This window comes from Peromyscus californicus, unplaced genomic scaffold, assembly GCF_007827085.1.
Source record: "Peromyscus californicus insignis strain IS unplaced genomic scaffold, ASM782708v3 Scaffold_3__1_contigs__length_106647218, whole genome shotgun sequence".
In the NCBI taxonomy this organism is placed as follows: domain Eukaryota; kingdom Metazoa; phylum Chordata; class Mammalia; order Rodentia; family Cricetidae; genus Peromyscus; species Peromyscus californicus.
The window spans coordinates 79,856,232-79,875,482 of NW_026294551.1; the positions used below are offsets into that span (position 1 = coordinate 79,856,232).

The 19,251-nt window shown below is 42.4% G+C and overlaps 1 protein-coding gene across 5 annotated transcripts in view; it reads right to left on the bottom strand.

Annotated features, from left to right (window-relative positions):
• Positions 1-19,251, bottom strand: part of Atp10b (ATPase phospholipid transporting 10B (putative)) — a 239,522-nt gene that overhangs the window by 99,102 nt on the left and 121,169 nt on the right. For 4 of the 5 annotated variants that reach the window (XM_052758459.1, XM_052758456.1, XM_052758458.1 and 1 more), the window contains 2 exons: positions 9,962-10,259; positions 8,272-8,466 (listed from right to left, as the gene is read on the bottom strand). In XM_052758459.1, the coding sequence (XP_052614419.1) occupies positions 8,272-8,466; positions 9,962-10,236 (470 nt within the window). In that variant the 5' untranslated portion in view covers positions 10,237-10,259. Of the gene's footprint in view, positions 1-5,386; positions 5,800-8,271; positions 8,467-9,961; positions 10,260-19,251 lie in introns of those variants that run through there. The other variant, XM_052758460.1, reaches the window with a different exon arrangement.

A 19,251-nucleotide genomic window follows, 5' to 3' on the forward strand; every position in this document is an offset into this window, starting at 1 on the left:
ATTTGATGGATAGCCTGTGAAGGCGGTAAGGGTTCAATGAGAGAACCCATCTCAAAAATATAGAGTGAAGAGCAACAGAGGAAGACACTTGCTGTCAACCTCTGGCCTCCATACACATATGTATGCATGTGCACACATGGACACATACTACACTACACACACAGATGCACGCGCACATACACACACACACACACACACATACAGAGACATACACATGCACAGAGTGTGTGCGCGCGTGAGTGAGTGAGAGAGAGAGAGAGAGAGAGAGAGAGAGAGAGAAACATTTCAATTGGGGGACAAATCTCAACCCAATTCCCTCAGCTCACATTCCTCCTTCTGTACTGCGTGATTTCTGAATACAAATACAATTTCCCTAAGCTAGCTGGAAAAATACAAGTCTCTTGCTGGGTATGGTTTCTGGATTCATTAAACAGAGCCCTGGGAGAAGCTAAGCTAATACAATTCTGAAGCTAATCTCCCCTCCAAGTCATTCCATAAATCTGATTAATGGGTCACCTCTCGACCATAAGCACCGTTGCTATATTAAAAGAAAATGCTCTAACAGGATTGTAATTCTGTTAACAAGGCTTCTGCTGTTCGCAAAAGCCATTTTCTCACAGTAGAAATGAGTCTAGACTGGATGATGCATGGGATTAGGTAGCGAGCAGAATTCTACGGGGTCTTTGTGCCTAATTGCAAAAAAGAAAAAGGAAGAGAAAAGGCGCCAGTTTCACAGACGCGTGAATCAGAGGGAAGAGTCGGACACAGGCTTCTAGGTGTCCCTCACTAAACAGTGTCACTTTCTCAAACTTTCTTTGTCTGATACCTTATCCTGTGTCATTGGTCTCCGGCAATGAGACAGGCCCCTTAGTATCCATTAGTTCAGATAATCATTAACACATAGGTGGCATTTCTGGCTTCTCCTGCCGTGTTTTTTTTTTTTTTTTTTTTTTTTTTTTTTTTTTTTTTTTTTTTTTTTTTTTTTTTACAGAACCTGTGTACTTCAGAGTAAGAGAAACTTCAGGGGCATCTAGTGCAGGCATCTTAGCTAAACAGGTGAACAAGCCAGTGACTGGCTGTTGTAACTCAGGATAGACTTTATTCCGTTTTAATTGGGGGGACCAATCCCAGCCCAGTTCCCTGGGCTCACATTCCTTCTGTGCTGTGTGATTTCTGAATACAAATACAATGTCCCAAGTGGACTTTAGTGTGGAAAACAGCTGACCAAGAAATGGATTTAGTGACAGTGCTGAGGGCATGGAAGTGGCCTCTGCAGTGTCTGTTTCTCTCTTTCTTGGAAGTTATTTTATTTGGGTTTTATTTCTTTCTGGAAAACATGGCTGGGCTCTTTGGATAAGGACCTTACCTCAGATATAACTTATTATCATAATCCTTTTTCCTGCTGCCAGGGATTGGGTCGGGGTGGGCATGAGCTCTGATGGGGGTCACCAAGATGTGAGGGGGTTAGGAGTACGCGTTACCTCTCTTTTTTTTTTTTTTTGGTTTTTCGAGACAGGGTTTCTCTGTGTAGCTTTGCGCCTCTCCTGGAACTCACTTGGTAGCCCAGGCTGGCCTCGAACTCACAGAGATCCGCCTGGCTCTGCCTCCCGAGTGCTGGGATTAAAGGCGTGCGCCACCACCGCCCCGCTCGTTACCTCTCTTGACCTTCTATGAAGGCCACCAGAAACACCTTTTTTTGTCCCTTTGTGGGTTGTTAGAAGTAGCTCTGAGGGCTGATCATGCTGTGGCTCTCTCATTGCCATGAGTCACAACTGTCTGAGGGCTGGATGACACAGACAGGTACTAAATGCTAAGTCTGGGTCTAGAAGCAGATTGGAGCACTAGGTCCTTGCTTACTTCAAGTCACCTGTGATAGCTTAAGCCATCCTAATTCCCTTTTGTGTAAATCTCTGTGATTGAGGTTTCTGCCACCGGCAGGAGAAAACAGCTGAGCCAATGCAGCACTAGACATGACGCTTGCTGAGGGCTGTACCTGACTCATAATTATGTTACCGCATGCTATTAGACCAAGAACAACAGCATGAGACGCTCTATTCTGAATTATTTGGCTGTAAGTTCTGTTTTTTTTTTTCCTTCCTTCCCCCAACAGTACATCGCCTAGGACCCACTAGCCTTATGAAAACAGAAATGGGAATGCAGGAATTGAAGTGACTCTCCCAGCCTATTCATTGATAGCTCAAGACCTGGGCCTAGAGGGCAGGCAGCTGACTCCCAAACCTGCGGTCCCCTCAAGGTCACAGTCCCTTCTATCCAAAGACAGCCCTTTATTGAGGGGTGACCTCAGAAGAACACAACTATTCTTTTTGCAAAGACTTCTGATTCCTTGGACATTATAAGGCCAAGTGTGAAAACTAGACGCTCCCAGGCAGAGCAGAACTTCAGGTCAAACAAACAAAATCTGAAGAATTTGCATCAATTATGTCATTAGCAACCCTGGAAGAGGAGCAACAGGCAGTTAAAGACTGCTGGAGGAAGGAAGATCAGGTAGCCAGGACTGTAGCCTCTGGTATGTTATCCTTACTCAAGTAAATAAGCCCCCACCTGTGTTCATGTATGCAATTCTAATTAAATGAGTGGGATGCCCCCCTCCCTCGCAAGAATGAAAAAAGACATGGAACTAGAAGTGGGGGTCGTTGGGAAGAAGGCATTCAATAGGAAGAGGAGGGGAGTAGGAAAGGATGATGGGGAAATGATCAAAATAATATATATATCTATATCATTATATATATGATCAAAGTGATACATATATCTACATGTGCATGAAACTGTAAAAGGATAACTGAATTTGACATAATAAAGATGTAGCAATTTTAGTTCCCCTAAGGAACTCAGGTAACCCAGCACTGGGCTGTATTTACACTTAGAACAAAGCTTGTTGTTAGCTGAGCAGCCAGCTCTGCTGGGAGGTGAACCCTTCTGGGCTTGACCCCTGGAGGTCCCACCATCCCCAGCACATGCCAACACTAATTGCCTGATTGGTCCCCATAGTCAATTATCTTGCTGTCATTGAAAAGAGTAAACTTTTCCACACTTAGGTACTAAAAGCATTTTTGAGCAATATGAAGTTTAATTGATTAATTCAAAGTGTACAGGTTTCTTTACAGGGTACCTTTGCTTTGTCAACCATGAGCCATGGGTCGTGAGGACCAGCAGCTCTTTGGGGGCAGGATATCTTAACAATATGTCCTTCCTAGTTATTCCACTGAATACCCCTTTAGAGACACCGAAACCCCTTTTTGTTCTTCCTGCCAGTGAGTGATCAGGCTAACAAACCTTTTCTAAATTTTTTTTTTAAATTTTGAAACACATTCTCATGTAGCTCAAATTAGCTTTGAACTATATGTATATGTATATGTATATGTATATGTATATGTATATGTATATGTATATGTATATGTAGGCAAGGAGGCCTTGAACTCCTGATTCTCCTGCCTCAGCCTTCCTGGGGCTGAGATTTCAGGCTTGTGCAATCAAACCTTATCTATTAGATATATTGAATAGATAATCATACTATTACTTATTATAGATAGTTACTACCTTGTTTTCCCCAAGTTATTTTGAGAACAGAACAGCAGGTCAGTCTGGCTCTCAGCACAGGTGAGCCTACGTTCTGATCAACATGGGGATTAGTGCCAAGAAGAGGTTCATTATTCTGGGATATTCTGGCAGAGCAGGAAGAACAGGACTCCCATTCCTCTGCAGGGGACCAGCTTCCTGCTCACCTTTGTGCCACCTGCATGAACAACAAAGAAAGGTGGTAACAAAAGGCAAGGTGGGTGGGTTGGGGCCAGCGGAAATGAATGCTTTCCCTGCAAGGAAAGGCTTTCCATTCAGGCAGCTATTCCTCCCCCTCATTTAGATGGCTTGTCTCCATCTCAGTTATAGCTGACCCCTGTGCTCACAACATTCATGACAATTAGATCTAGCTGGGAAAGGAAAAAAATCCCTCAGATTACTTTTTCTAGACATATAATTGTGGCCCTGCTAGCGGAGATGGCCAAAACTCAGTGTTCCCAAGTGGGGAGCATGGGGTTTCACTTAGGGGTTCTTTGTATGTCAAAGTCTCTCTGGAGGCTTCCCCTGGTGGAGAACTTCCCTGTTGGAACCCGGCTCCTAAACCCTTTCATAACCCAATTCCAATAGCTAAGCGTTCAAAGTAATTCCCTTTATTTCTGCCAGTGACCAGGGCAACAGAGTAAACCTCTGAAGATGAAGTTGATAAACTTAGAGGAAATAAGACAACCCCAGGGTGATCTGAGGAAGCAGGGGAATGGGAAGGAGAGAGAGGGAGTGGGTGACAGAGGGAGGGAGGGAAGGAGGGAGAGAGGGAAGGAGGGAGGGAGGGAGGAAGAAAGGGGGCATAGAGGGAGGGAGAGAGGGAGAAAGAGGGAGGGAGGGAGGGAGGGGGAGAGAGAGAGAGAGAGAGAGAGAGAGAGAGAGAGAGAGAGAGAGAGAGAGAGAGAGAGAGAGAGAGAGAGACTGTGTGACTGAGAGAGGCTAAGAAAATGAAAGACTTTCCCTATTTAATAAGAAACTAAGCCTTACATCTCTAAGCAATTCAAGACTCAGGGCTAACTGCTAGCTCACCCAACAAGCATCCTGTTACTTTTTTTCATGAACTCCCGTAGCTTTAATTACATCCATTTCCCCTTACCAAATAAAAGTATGTCCCCAAGAGCCCAGTTTGGTCATCTGGCCAATGGAACTTTGCAAAATATCTGTATATATAAAACAATATTAAACAGTGTGGTCAGACCAGATCAAGGCAGGCAGGCTTGGTTTTGTGGGAATATCAGAAATGAGCCTGGGGCAGTGAATAGCTCAGCAGATAGGAGTTTTGCTTTCTAAAAGTGATTGCGGCTCTTATTTACATGTCTGACATCAACAGTAAGCATTCTCTTAGGATTATTTGGTCTCGGTCCCATGAACACATCAAGAATTGCTCTTGTTTTCGGAATTACGGCATTTGCACCGCTTGCCTAAGGCCACCACACAGTTAGGACTGGAGACAGTGCTGAACCCCGACTACGTCCTCAGGCTCTCATTCTGAGGCAAAGCTCCATCACCCCCCTGAAACACAGGTGCGTTTCCCCTCCCAGAGTCAAGCATGCTCACAGCCACACAGGACTAACTAGGGGAGGGAATTTATAGACACATCGTCCAAGAAAATACTATAAAACGACGACTTCCTAATTTGCAAAGCCTTCCTTAGTCCTCTTTTGCTTGTGGTTTGTACTACAGTAGTGCCTCACTCCAGGAGATAAAGTCCTGAGAGCCCTTGTCGCCATCCCTTCTGCTAGCAGGAGCAGCGGTTAGAGGAAGTTGGGCTGCACCAGGGAGACTTCCCCAGAGCTCTGAGTTTTACCTGCTATAAACCAGGGCCTCTCGGTTATTGATGACTTTATCACATTTGTATCTCCGGAAGTCTTCCCAAGCATCCTTGATGGCAGTGACAGTCAGGATGACACAGACCGGAACCATGCTCACCTCTGGCTGGAATGCATTGACCACGGGGATGAAGTTCAGAATGGCAATGCCCACAAAGTAGAGATTGGCAAACCGGTGCAGCTGCTCAAAAAGGTTCTTGGGTATAAAGGACAACACCGTGTACTTGCTGGTCTTGACTTGGTTCCCACGGTAATGGCGGTTGGGGTTTTCTTTGTAGGGCCATCCTTCGAAAGGCAGGTTGGAGACCACGACCCTCTTCTTGTCTTCTTTCTTTTTCCGCCTCTTCCTCCCTTCCTTCCTCATCTCTGCTCAAGCCTACCTCTTCTTTTCTCATTATTTAATCTGCATCTTTCACTTGCCTTCTGTGGTGAAAACTTCTTTCCAAACTAACAATTAAAAAAATGTTTTGTTTTGTTTAAAGAGAGAGAGAGAGAGAGAGAGAGAGAGAGAGAGAGAGAGAGAGAGAGAGAGAGAGAGAGAGAGAGAGAGAGAGAAAACAATCCAGTCTGCAGTTTGTATGGGAGAACTGATCAGGAAGGAGCTTGCAGAGAATGGGTGTGTGTCCAGGAGGCACTTCCTGCTGCCTGGCTGAGACTCCACCTGTTGGAATGTAGGCGGCATCTACAGGTGTCATCCTTTCCTACACAGGTGCACTGATGTTGGGTCCTAAAACCTACCAGGTTAGGAAACACAATGGATTTTTAGCCAGGGCACTCTGCAGCTTTAAAAATAGCATACATGTTTTTATTTGTGTGACATCACCTGACACCATCAAAAGAGTTTCTTAGGAAATTACTTTTCTGTGATGATCTAATCATCTTGGAGTCAAATTCTTGGGCTTCTAGCCAAATCTTAATAATACAATGTCTGTGAGGCTAAGAATATGAGGGTTTCTATGAGCTATATCAAGGTTTCTCAACTTCAGTCCTGCTATTTTTGACTAGATTGTGTGTGTATGTGTGTGTGTATGTTCTGTCTTGTGTATTTAAGATATGTACTGGCACCCCCAGCTTCCATCCTCTAGATGCCGGTACTACCAACTGTCCCCACCTATTATCATGTGCTCACAGGGTGGAGGGGGAGGGAGGAGATGTGAGTCAGAATCACCTCCAGCTGAGAATCACCGAATTAAGAAAACTCAATGTCTGAAAAAGTTCTAAGGAATCAAACTTTTCACTATCTACCTAAGGAAACTGCTACCACATACAGAAGTCTGTGTGTAAATATACATATGTAGTTCAAATGAAATTTTCTTATCTGAGCGGACAATGTTCCTCCCAGAGCTAAAGAAGATGCATCTAACTAAACCCCCAGCATGAGGCATTGGGAATCCTCTTTTGAGTTGTTGGTCAGAGATTCCCAAAACATCACAGGCTACTGCTAGAGGCGGATGATAAATTCCTATTGGTGAAGACATCATGCACTTTAGACACAGGGCTCAGGGATTCTTGAGCTGGAATTGACTTGCAAGACAGCTCCCAAAGGACTAGCTTTCATGATACCAGAAGGTGCCATTCTAGCTTCTAAGGGAGGAAAACAACTAACAGTCCTACCTAACTCTAATACCTATGAACCACAACAATGACCAGTATGGCACAAATAACTCTTACCATGTAACAGTGGCATGCATATCTTGATAGTAACTAGTAGCTCCATCATTGGATTAAGTCCAGCTCAACAAGAAGGAAATCATGCCCACTACTGGAAACGTAGCCAACTACCCAGGGCTAGTGACGTCATGGATCTTGGAAAAGAACCTACAGCTGCCACTTTACTAGTCCAGCATAATCCCTAACTACACTCTAAATATTTGTCTTTATATCCACATCTAAGTGTAGTCCTTATCCCTCATCAAGGAAACATCTCTTTTCAACAGTTGGAAAACATTACAGAAAACCATCACCAATCAAAATGTCCAGTCCCTACTGATATAGCTACAAAACACTCCTTCACCTAAGGCTCAGAGAACTTTGGAGAAAATGGGGTGGGAATATTATAATAACCAGAGGATCAGGGAGTTTTCTGTGAGATTGTGTCTCCTAGGAATGTCAGAAGCTACACCCAGGAAATTTCACCAATATGATTCCCCAAACTTGAGCTGAATAAGAACAACAGACATGCTACCATGCCCTGGAGAAAGTCCACGAGACCTCGACTCTAGACAAAGAACTACAGGCAACAAAGGACTGCTGAGAGTAGGAAAAAATGATCTTCCCCAGGGAAGATCACACCAACTGGCTCTCTAATACCAATGGTGAGACCTGAAAACCTACATTAAGTAACATTATACAGACTGAGCAGATTATATTTCAGAATATGTATATACATATACACATGTAACAATAATTAATGACAATAGCAGCAATGAATTTTAAAAAGAGCAAGGGGAGGTATATGAAGGGGTTTGGAAGGAGATAAAAGAAGGGGGAAATGATGAAATTACACTATAATATTAAAAGATAAAAGCAGTAGTTTAAAAAAGACTAACGTGTCTTTTTTTAAAAAAAGAATATATGAGGTTAGCTCAGTGAATAAGGGTACGGGCCATCAAGTCTGATGACTTAAGTTCAATATCCAGACCCCACATAGTGGAAGGGAGGACCAACTCCTGCAAGCTGTCCTTTGGCCTCCATATGTGTGTTGTGGCAAACACACACACACACACACACACACACACACACACACACACACACACACACACAAAGTTAAAAGTCATATTGCAAGCAAAGATCAGTCCCCTAAATGTGCTGATGAGTTTATTTAACCTGTTTGCAAGAGAGACCAGTAGTAGAGTCCCCTTACCTTTCATATATATGAATGCCGGCACTGTTCATCTCTCTATCAAAGCGGTATCTTTTGAAGTCCTCTACGCCATCTTTGACCATGATGACAAACAGGACAATGGCCAATGGTAACATGGTGATTTCCCTGTGGAAGACTTCCATGGAGGGCATCCAGTTCAGAATCACCAGGAACAGGAAGTAGAGGTTGGCCCACCTGGAGGGATGAGCAAGGTGTGAGTGAAGACCCTGGAGGAGAAAAATGTACTCTTCCAATCTCTTCTTAGTTATTGGCTGTAACCAAATCAAACACTTTCAGTGCCAAGTTAAACAATGTGGTAAAGGAGTTGAAGGCAAATGCTATAGATTTTGTAAAATCAATTTTTAAAATTACATTTATTAATTTATTTTCTCTGTGTGTGTGTGTGTGCACAAGTGTGCTGTTTGCCATGGTGTGAATATGGAGGCCAGAGGACAATTTGCAGGAGTGGTTTCTCTTCTCTCAACACGTGGGTCCTAGGGATTGAACTCAGGTTATTAGTTTTGGTGGCAACCACCTATACCTTCTGAACCATCTCTCCAGCCTTGTCTCTGCTGTTTACTAATTCACTGACCTGCCTAAGTTTGTTCTTTCTTGTGCATAAGTTCATACTGTCTACTTTAAAGGGCTCTTATAAATGTTATGTGGCATAAAAATTGGTTGTGTATACTAAAGGGTTCTGAAGCATAACAGCTGATGTATATTAGTTACAAAATTCAATAGATTTTGTGGTTATTTTAAGTATATATTTGATTTATAGTTAATAATAATTTTTGCACATTGTTTGAGAAGAATGGATTCTACTTTCAAAGTTTTTAAGTGAATCTCATTTTTCTCTGCCACAGTGCCTTTGCACATGAAACTATGTAAGCAGAAACATTCTCCTGGTTTCCTTCTCCTACTTCTTTGTTTTTATTCCTTTCTTTAAAAAAAAACTGTGTGTGTGCGTTATAAGTAATGTGTTCAACATGTATGTGGGTACACATGTTTGTGCAGGTGCATATACACGTGTGCATGCCAGATGTTGATGTTTGAAGTCTTCCTCAATCACTCTCCACTTTACATAATGATGCAGGGTCTCTTACTTGAAACCAGAGCTCAGTGATTTCACTAATCTAAAACCAGTTTTGCTCTGGGGCTCCCCAGTCTCCCTCTCCCAAGAACTGGGACTACAGGCAGGCAGCCTCACACTTGCCTAGCACTTAGAGGTGCTGGGAATCTAAACTCTGGTCCTCACACTTGGCTCAGTGAACATTTTAGTCCCCAACATCGCTGTGAGTTATCTACCCAGGCATCTGTCTTTCCACTCAGTCATGTCTGAATTGCTACTTCCTCAAGGAAGTCTTGCTGACAGTAGGTCAAATTCTCACTGGAAAGCACCTTATACCTCTCCTTGAAAGTATTCTTCCTAGTTACAGTTTTGAATCAATTTAATAATTAGCATGTGTCTCATTCACTAGATGGTCCAATGAGTCCAGTGTTTCTTTTTTCCCATGTATGCCTGAAACCCAACACACGACATGGTAAGTCATTACTTGATCAGTGAGAGAAGCCTGTTTTATATGTACATTTGGATATTAAAGGGTGCTGCTTAGAGACCACCTTCTCTGAGTTTGTCTTAGTGGCAAATACTAGCCTAAGGTGTGGATAGTTGGGGGACCTAGCTGCATACCTATGAAACTGCTCAAAGAGATTCTGGGGCAGGAAGGTGAGCAGGGTGTACTTGGTTGTGCAGATACTGTTGCCTGGGTACCTCCTGGAGACCTTCTTCCAGTCCTGATGACACATGCCATTGTTGGGGTATACCACTCGCTGCTCTGTTGGATTGTAGCTCTGCCGGCCCATCTCTGGAGAAAGCAGTGGTGTGCTTTCTGAAGGGGACTGGGGGAAGCCATTTTGGGTTTGCCATTTCCACCGGAGCCAAGAAAAGTCCAAGGAGAGAGTCATTTCCAGAAGCAGGTGACAATGGTCTGAAAACACACAGGAAGTTGTGGTCAGGAGAGATGAGTGGAATACTGACACATAAAGTCACTATGCTAAGGAGAAAACCACAACATGGCATTTGTGTATGCAAGGTCCAATCTTAGAAAAATGCAAACAGTCCCTACCATGCATTTGTTTTAGGGTCAGATATATTAAACAACCAATAAAGTCAATCTACAACTAAACAGTGTTGTGAACGCAGGTAATAGAGGTGTAGTGGCAGGTGTTGATGACCTAGTTGGTGCAGTCACAGAAAAGTGAAAGCTTGGCCTGCAAGGATGGATGCTAGAGGGCTAAATTTGAGCTCTGGTTCATTCTTAGTGGTAAATTTTCTCCATTTACCTTGTTCATCTTCAACTTCCCCACATAAAAAGAAGAAAGAGGGGCTGGAGAGATGGCTTAATGGTTAAGAACACTTGCTGCTCTTGCAGAGAACCTGGGTTCAGTTCCTAGCACGCATATCAGACGGCTCATGATTGCATGCAAATCCAGTTCCAGGGGATCCGATACTCTCTTCTGGGCTCTGTAGGCACTAGGTATGCATGTGGTATACATACATGCATATGTGCACTCGGGCATGTGCACATACACATAAAATAAAAGCAAACCTTTAAAAATGAATTAGCTTTAAAAAATGAAGAAAGATATTCTTACCACCCTTTGCTCATGTGATTAATTTAAAGTTTTAAAAATCTTATCTATCTGTGTATGAGTGTTCTGCCAGCACGTCTGTCGTATACTACTGACGTGTCTGGTGCCTGTAGAGGTCAGAAGAAGGCATTGGATTTCCTGAAACTGGAACTGGACTTCAGACAGTTGTTAGTCACTACATGGGTGCTAGGAACATGGGTACTCTGGAAGGATAGTCAATATTCTTAACCCTGCCCATGTAGGAACAAATTTGAGAGGAAAAAAATGGGTAGTACATAAAACTATGCTGACATATTTTGAGACAAAATGAGAGATGTTTACATTTTACTTGTAACTGATTTTTTTTTAGAAAAGTAGCATACTGTGTAATTTTTCATCCATATACATCATCATGCTTTGTTGTAATGGGGTCCCCTCCCACATGCTCTCTGTATTCACCCTCTTCTGGTCCCCTCCTTCTCCCTTCATAGCTCCGTCCCCCAGTTTTTATATCACATGTATTCCATTACCAAGAGCTCTTTAGTCTTTGGGATTTCTAGATATAAAATTTTTAACCATGTAACATTTCAGAGCAGGACATCAAATGGATGGGACTGGGGGTGTGGCTCAATTGGCAGAGTGCTTACCAGCAAGCACAGGCATTGGATTCCATCACACATAAGCCAGGTGTGGAGATGCACATCCATAATCTCAGCATTCAGGAGATAGAGGCAGGGGGATTTGCTGTCCTTTTCAACTATACAGCAACTTCAATGGCAACCTAGCAGGTTACATAAGCTCGCGCTCTCTCTCTCTCTCTCTCTCTCTCTCTCTCTCTCTCTCTCTCTCTCTCTCTCTCTGTGTGTGTGTGTGTGTGTGTGTGTGTGTGTGTGTGTGTGTGTGTGTGTGAGTCTCTGCCTGTCTTTTTAGCCAAGACCCTTAAATGGGAACAGAAAGTGGAATAAGGCAGAAAGATACCTGGACATGAAGTGACTGGGCTGTGATGACCATTGTTGGCATCATAAACATGAGCATACCTCTTGGTGTGTCTGTGCCTCTGATAGCTCTGGCCTCAGTTAATGAATTAATTTCTTGATTCATTTGTACCATGATAATATTATTGTGGGGTGGTGAAAAGTAGGAGGTGGGGCCTATTTGTAGGATAAAGTAGGTCATTGGGGCTGTATCTTGCTTTGGCCACCTCCTGTATGATCTTGTTCTGCTTCTTATCCACCAGAAAGTAAAGAAGAGCCTTTGCACTGTGTTCCATCCACCAGTGTTCCACCCCAACACATGGAGTATGGTGGTTTGAATGAGAACAACCCCCTTGGTTTCCAGTCAGTGGAACTGTTTAAGAAGGATTAGGAGGTGTGGCCTTGTTGGAAGAGGTGTGTCACTAGGGGCAGTGTGGGTTTTGAAGTTTCAAAAAGTCCACACCATTTCCTCTCTCTCCCTCTCTCTCTCTCTCTCTGCTTCCTGTTTGTGGATAGGGGTGTAAGCTCTCAGCCACTGCTTCAGCATCTGTTATGTCTGCCTGTCTGTCTGCTACTATGCTCCCTGCCATGATGGACATGGGCTCTACTCCTCTGGAACTGGAGCCCCTAATCAGATGCTTCTTTCATTAAGTTGCCTTGGTCATGGCAATTGGACATGGAGCAGAGAAACTGCAGACTGAATTTCTTGAAACCATGAGCAAAAAGGAGGCTTCATTGCTGAAGTTGTTTCTGTTGGGTGTTTTGGTCACAGTGATGCAAAAGTAACCAGCAGGTGTGGAGGATGGTGCTGTACTCTGGATCTTACAACTGCCAGGCTCTTTAATGGAATGCACAACTAAACCCTCAAGGTTCCTCTTGACCAATTTTGTTTGAAGTCCTAGAAGTAAATCTCTCAAAGATACACTTTGTGAAGTTAAAAACTGTATATAATGGTCTTTTTCACTTACTGGGCTCATAGGATTATTTTCTTTTGAATAAATACATGAGTTAATGTCAGTTGTTATTAATCTTACAATGAACAACCCAGGCTTCTATTGTAAATCTGATCACTTATGGGGGAAAAAAAGGTTCCATTTGTAGTTTAAATGGTAATATTTTACTTTCCTGATGTTCATATGACCTGGCCCTCATCATCATTCTCCTCATGGCTTTAATCAATCCGAATGATTTTTCAATCCACAGACCCCAGGGTTGCAGGGAGCTCTTCAGAGACCACATTAAACCCTTGTAGCAAGTATAAAAAAGTAAGTGCAATTACAGATGCCCATCACAATGGGACCAAAAGCAATATTATGACATTTTGTAAGCCAGAAAGAATATTGTGTGTCTTTTTTTCTCATTATGAAAAGATATGCTCTTTTCATGGGTTCCTTTTTATTGCAAAGGCAAAGGAAATGAAAAGATAATTCATGAGCAGAGTTGAAAATGCAAATGAGAAATCTTGACTTGGCTAATGCTGTACATACCAGAGACCCCTCTCTTTTGGGTGGTAAAATCTTTTTAAATGAAGAAGAGATTGGGCTGATGTAGGTGATGCAGGTTTTTTTTTTTTTTTTTTTTTTTTTTTTTTGCGGGGTAGCTTTAAACACCTCTTTGTCATAATCATATTGTTAGTTTTATTTTTAACAGCAGGCTGGGCCTGGTGTTACAGGGCCATAATCCTAGCTACTCAAGAGACTGAAGGAGAAGGACCACAATGTCAAGGCTTACCTGGGCTAGAGAGTAGGTTCAAGGCCAGCCTAGACAACTTAGTGAAGGTCAGTCACAGAACAAATGTTGCAAGCAAGGATTCAATTAAAAGACTAATGAGACTCAGTGGTACAGTGCCTGCTTAGCACCTGTAAGGCCCTAGATTCAATTCCTAGAACCATGTAAAGAAAGTAGTACAATAAGTCTCCTTAAAATTAAAAGGATGAGGGTTAGGGATAATGTTCATTTGGAGGCTATTTGCCTTGTATACATGAAGGTCTTGGATTTAATCCCCAGTGATGTGGGGCTTGGGGGGTGGTGAGCAGATATGAAAGGGATGGCAAATTAATGATAGAAAGTTTGATAAGGAATTGCATTTTTTTTCTTAATTTTAAAGGATAAATATTGGGGAATCTTGACACCTTGTGCCTTTCTGGTATGCTATAAAGAGAACATGGTATCACTTAGAGTTAGAAAGTCCCCCAAACTAGGGGTTAGTTACAAAATTTTTTGCCGGGCGGTGGTGGCGCACGCCTTTAATCCCAGCACTTGGGAGGCAGAGCCAGGCGGATCTCTGTGAGTTCGAGGCCAGCCTGGGCTACCAAGTGAGTCCCAGGAAAGGCGCAAAGCTACACAGAGAAACCCTGTCTCGAAAAACAAACAAACAAACAAACAAACAAAATTACTAGCCTATATTTTTCAAGTATCACAGATCAAAGAAAGGCTTGGAGAGAAGGAAGTTAAATAGAATATGATTGTGGATGGTAGAATGCCATCTGCTGCAGGATGGGAGATATAAGAGTCGTAAGAGGCTGAGCATGGTGGCTCATAACTAATATCCTGGCATTGAGGAGGCTGAGACTCAAGGAAGATTTAGAGTTCAAAGCCAGCCTGGGATACATGGCAAGCCCCTGTCTCAACAACAACAAACAACAAAATCAAAACAAATCCAAAAGAAATAAACAATTGCTTCCATGAATTAAGAAAATATAGGCATTATTAGAAAACGGATAAATTTGAAAACAAAATGCAGATTAAGTAGTGTAATGATTTAATAATCATTTACTTTGGTTAATCATCTTACTTTGGTTATTTTTAGTAATTGTATCGGTTACATAAAATTATTATTAGAAAATTCATTCTCATTATTAGAAAATTCATTCTAAACTATTTAAGGATGGTGGCAATGTATCTCAGTGGTTCACAAAAATGTGTTTCGTATGAACACAGACACACATGGGCACACACAGACCTACAGAATCAGAGGAGGTGTCTGGAAAGCAACACTATTTAAAGCATCATCTAGCAAGCATGTAAAGAGAAAATTGAGGCAGGTTAGGGGGAATGGTGTTGCAGGCTAAGGGCTGCATGTAAAAGCAGACATCTGTAGGTCTTTTTCTCAGAGATCATGAAGCTTGACCACCAACAGTGGCAGAGGCTGAGACTGGAATGACTAGACTGGGTCAGATGACTAATTAAGCTCTTACTCTGTGAGGAAGAGGATGAAGGAGTCCTGAAGAGTTTTAGGCAGAAGAATGATGAGATGGAGGAGGTGGACTGCAAGCATGAGGGTGAGCTGAGGGCTGAGGCTAGGGGCTGGCTGCTCTGTAACTTCCCACCTCGGTGTTCCTCTCAATCATCTCCTTCTTCCCAACAGTGGAACAGGAAGCCAGGACTGTATCATGTTTTATCTGAGGTGTGGTTTATTACTGCTCAGAATGGCAGGGAAGGGCACTCCTGACGGCCCAAGGTCCTTCTTGTTGTAAAGTTCTCATCTCTCTCCTTTTTGAAATGGCACCTCCCATTACCAGTAAACTTGAGGATCCCTAGCTTTATTAGTTTATACACAAAGTCACCCTGCCTTGAAGTACCAGAGTTATTTTTCTCTGTGCAGAATGTCTTCTAGATGGTAGGGGGCATTCTGATGAGGTGGGCTATTGGCCTAGCCTAGCCTATTAAGCAGGAATCCTGTTTCTCAGATCTTAACTTCCTCATTTTGTCTGGCTCACATTTCTTATTGATTTCAATTCCTTTCTTTTTCACTTCCTTTAGTTTCAGCTTTAGCGAATTCCACTCTCTCAATGGTGGAATCAACTAGTTATTCATGGAATCAACAAATGCTTTTTGGACCTTTGCTTTAACGCGATGAGTAAAACGCACATGTACATCCTTCTCCTGGAATGACTTTAGTGTGGTGGAGAAATTTTAAGTACAGATTTATAGAAGCAAGCATGTATATCCACCAGTGCAGAGAAAAGCTGGGCAGTGACTTCACACTCAGCCAGGGTGTGGCTTTGTGTCTTAGGAGGTAGGGTGGCTTATACGAGGTCAGGGAATCAGTGAGAGGCAGCGAGGGTGGAGTGAGAGGGAAGGGTGAGAGGGAAGGGTGGGAGTCAGGTAAGGATTCAGAGAAGGAACAGTTGTCCTTGAAAGAATGGAAAGTAACCCAAGAAGGCTAGAGAGTGGAATAAGAAAAGCTAGAGACTGTCATTCTTTTTCATATTACAACTTTCTAAAGTATGTACTAAAAAGTAGTTGTCCAAGATCATGAGGAAGAAAGAGGAACTATAAAATTAAATTTAAATTCAATTTCTTGGGCCAGAGAGATAGCCTATGAAGGGTTTGCTCTGTGACCATAATGACCTGGGTTCAACCTCCAGGACCCACATAAAAAAGCTAGGGTGGAAGGTTGTGAGACAATCGCTTGTGATCACTTGTGATTAATCTCAGTAGTGTGGAGACAGAGACAGGAAGATCCTTGGGGCTTGCTGGTCACTCAGCCTTAGCCTAATCAGCAAGTCCCAGGTTCTAGGGAAAAACTCTGTCTCAAAAGTAAAATAAGACAAAATAGTAAAATGATGGATGGACATCTTGAAGAACAACATTCTAGGTTGACCACTGGCATCCATGTATATGTGCACCCATGTACACACTCCCAACCTCTTCACACACACACACACACACACACACACACACACACACACACACACACACACACACCCATGCTACAACTCTGCATTTCTTAATAGATAGTATACTGCCCTGCTATTTGAATTAGAATACAAGAAAGTTGGACATCAGTAAGCAGGTATTTTCAAAACACTCCAAAAAATACTTTTTGATTCAACACCCAGTTAACAAACAGTATCCACCTTACATGAAAGGATCTGAAGTGAGCACGTAGGAGAGCTTCAAATCAACCATCTGCAAACCACAATTGTTCTCAAATCACTTTCCCATTTTCCAGCTTGCACAAATACCATTTGTTTAATCAAATGTGATAGAATCTAAGTCAATTGATTTTGAGGCTTAAATATTGACTTTGACTATGTATAAACATGGTGATAACAGACATTAAGGAATTTGATGTATTTGTTATGTCTTAAATAGGCAAGAATGGGTCTGAATTCATTAAAATTAAAAACTTGAAAACTACGGGTCTATGACAGGACCAGGTACCTTCTGAATCTCTGCTGCCCTGAGAACCAGGTTCAGAAGCATTACAATTACCAGGGAAGCCGTAGTTCTTCTCATATGGAAGCTTGCCTACTAACAGGGAGGAAGCACCTAACACCGTAGGAAGCCTTCCACTCCCACAGAAGGGTCAAAGCAACAGCAACAGCAGGCTTTCATTAGCCTTGAAATAAATTAAAATTCAGCTAGCCCTGATTCTTTTCATTATGTAAACATTCAAGTAGGTCAGAGGACTGGCAGGAAAAAGCAGTCTTACTAATTTTGTTTTTTCCTTCACTTATTTTGATTGGATTTAAATTTTTCCTATGCAGCCTTTTGCTTATTTGACAGGTGAACAGATAGAACTCAGCAAGGGAAGGCAAAATGCTTGCTCTCTGGAACCTTTTATTCCTTTTAAATCTCTTTTAGGGAGAACTATGTTTATTAGAAGCCAAGATATCCTCCCCCCTCCACTGCCTATATTCAAGTATTTTAAGCCTAGACTATGTTGCATAATTTATTTATTATTTATTTTATACTCAGAAATTATGATTGAATTTTGAGACGCACATGCTAGAAGAATGAAATCAGCATTGGAGAGGCCCATGGTTCTGAGAACCACCTAGTCAATAATGCTTTCATGGGAATAGAGTAGCCAAAGACCCAATAATCTATCATGATGCCTGGATAGGTAGAAAGCTTAGGAGGAGCCCAGGGATCCACCTGTCTCTGCCCCCCAGCTCTGGGATTACAAGTTTGCATCACAATGTCTGGCTATTTTTTTTTTTAATGGGGGTTCTGGGAACTGAACTCAAGTCATCATGCTTGCAAGGCAAGCACTTTAGCTACAGAGCCGTCTCCCCAGCCAGTTCTTACAGGCGTTAGACATCTTCCCAGGGAGAAGGGCACGAGCTGGGATTGTGCCTCATTCATAGACTACAAAGCATGTCATATAACTAGGGTGCCATATGCTGGCTCTGTCTAACAGGGAGGAGGGAATACCAAGTTAGAATGAGTGCCGAGTAAGGTGGGGAGTGCTGTCTTTGGTTGGAGAGAATAGGGCATTTGGGGTAAGATGAAGAGAGAGTGAAAAAGAAAGAGTAGAGAACTAAAATTAAATTAACCAAATGATACAATACAAAAAAATTCTATAGAAGATAATAAAATATATGGAAGAGGAATGATTACAAGGGAGACCTCCAAAACTCCAAACATCACCAGCAGGCCATATTCAGCCATCACTGGTCTTTGAGTTAATGAGTTTTATTTTTGATAAAAACTTACTCCAACAGATTGTCAAGAGAAAAGCATTTTTAAACAGTCAAGAAGCCTAGTCTACTGTGACATATCCCATCTCTAAAGTTCATTATCGCTCATGATGTCCCTGTTACCCAGCAAGTTGGCCTCCCATTTGTTATTATCAACCCTCTTATCAGTTGGACCACAGTATCCCAGTGCCTTCTCTCTTGCTTTCTGGGTATTGCATCATGAACGTTCCTCAAACTCAGATTGTCTCTGAAGTTCACTTTGACTTCAGTAATCCCCATTTCTACTATGGGGTCTCTATCAGATGATTTAGCAGCTATCTTGACTCCCCCTTCTACTATAGTCAATCGATTTTTAAGTTCTATCCATATTTGCTTCCTAAATACTTTACAAGCCCATCAGCTTTAAACTATCCCTTGCATTCTTGTTCACTCTTTCTGCAACCAGCTTTTACACAGCTCAGAGTTATTGTTCTAATGTGGAAGTCAGCCCATGGCCGTTTTCTTCTTATAGCCTTGCAATTATGATTGCTTAAGATCTAGGTTTTTGGATTTCACTGTTATCTATGCTGTTACTTGCTGCCTTTGCCTACCTCTTTCCTTCTGGCTCTGTAGTCTCCAGATGCTACTGCGTGTGAGTGCCTAGACTTCTGGCTGTTTATCTTCCTTGAAGTCTTTGCTCATGCTGTGTGGCATATGAGTCAAAGTAGGAGAAGCTAAGCTAAGAGCCGAATCAAGGTGCAAATTTCATTGGCTTAGAGCAACCTGTGAAGAATTTTCAAGTGGAGGTGACTATCCTCCATCCAATGACTCAGGGATCCAAGTTCCCTCCACCTTATCATCTCAACATGTGGCTTTAAATATAGCCAGGTCAGGGACCCAGAAGTTAACTATAGCACCTTGCTTATAGTCTAATTTCCATGGCCAGAACCAGCCTCGTCAACTTA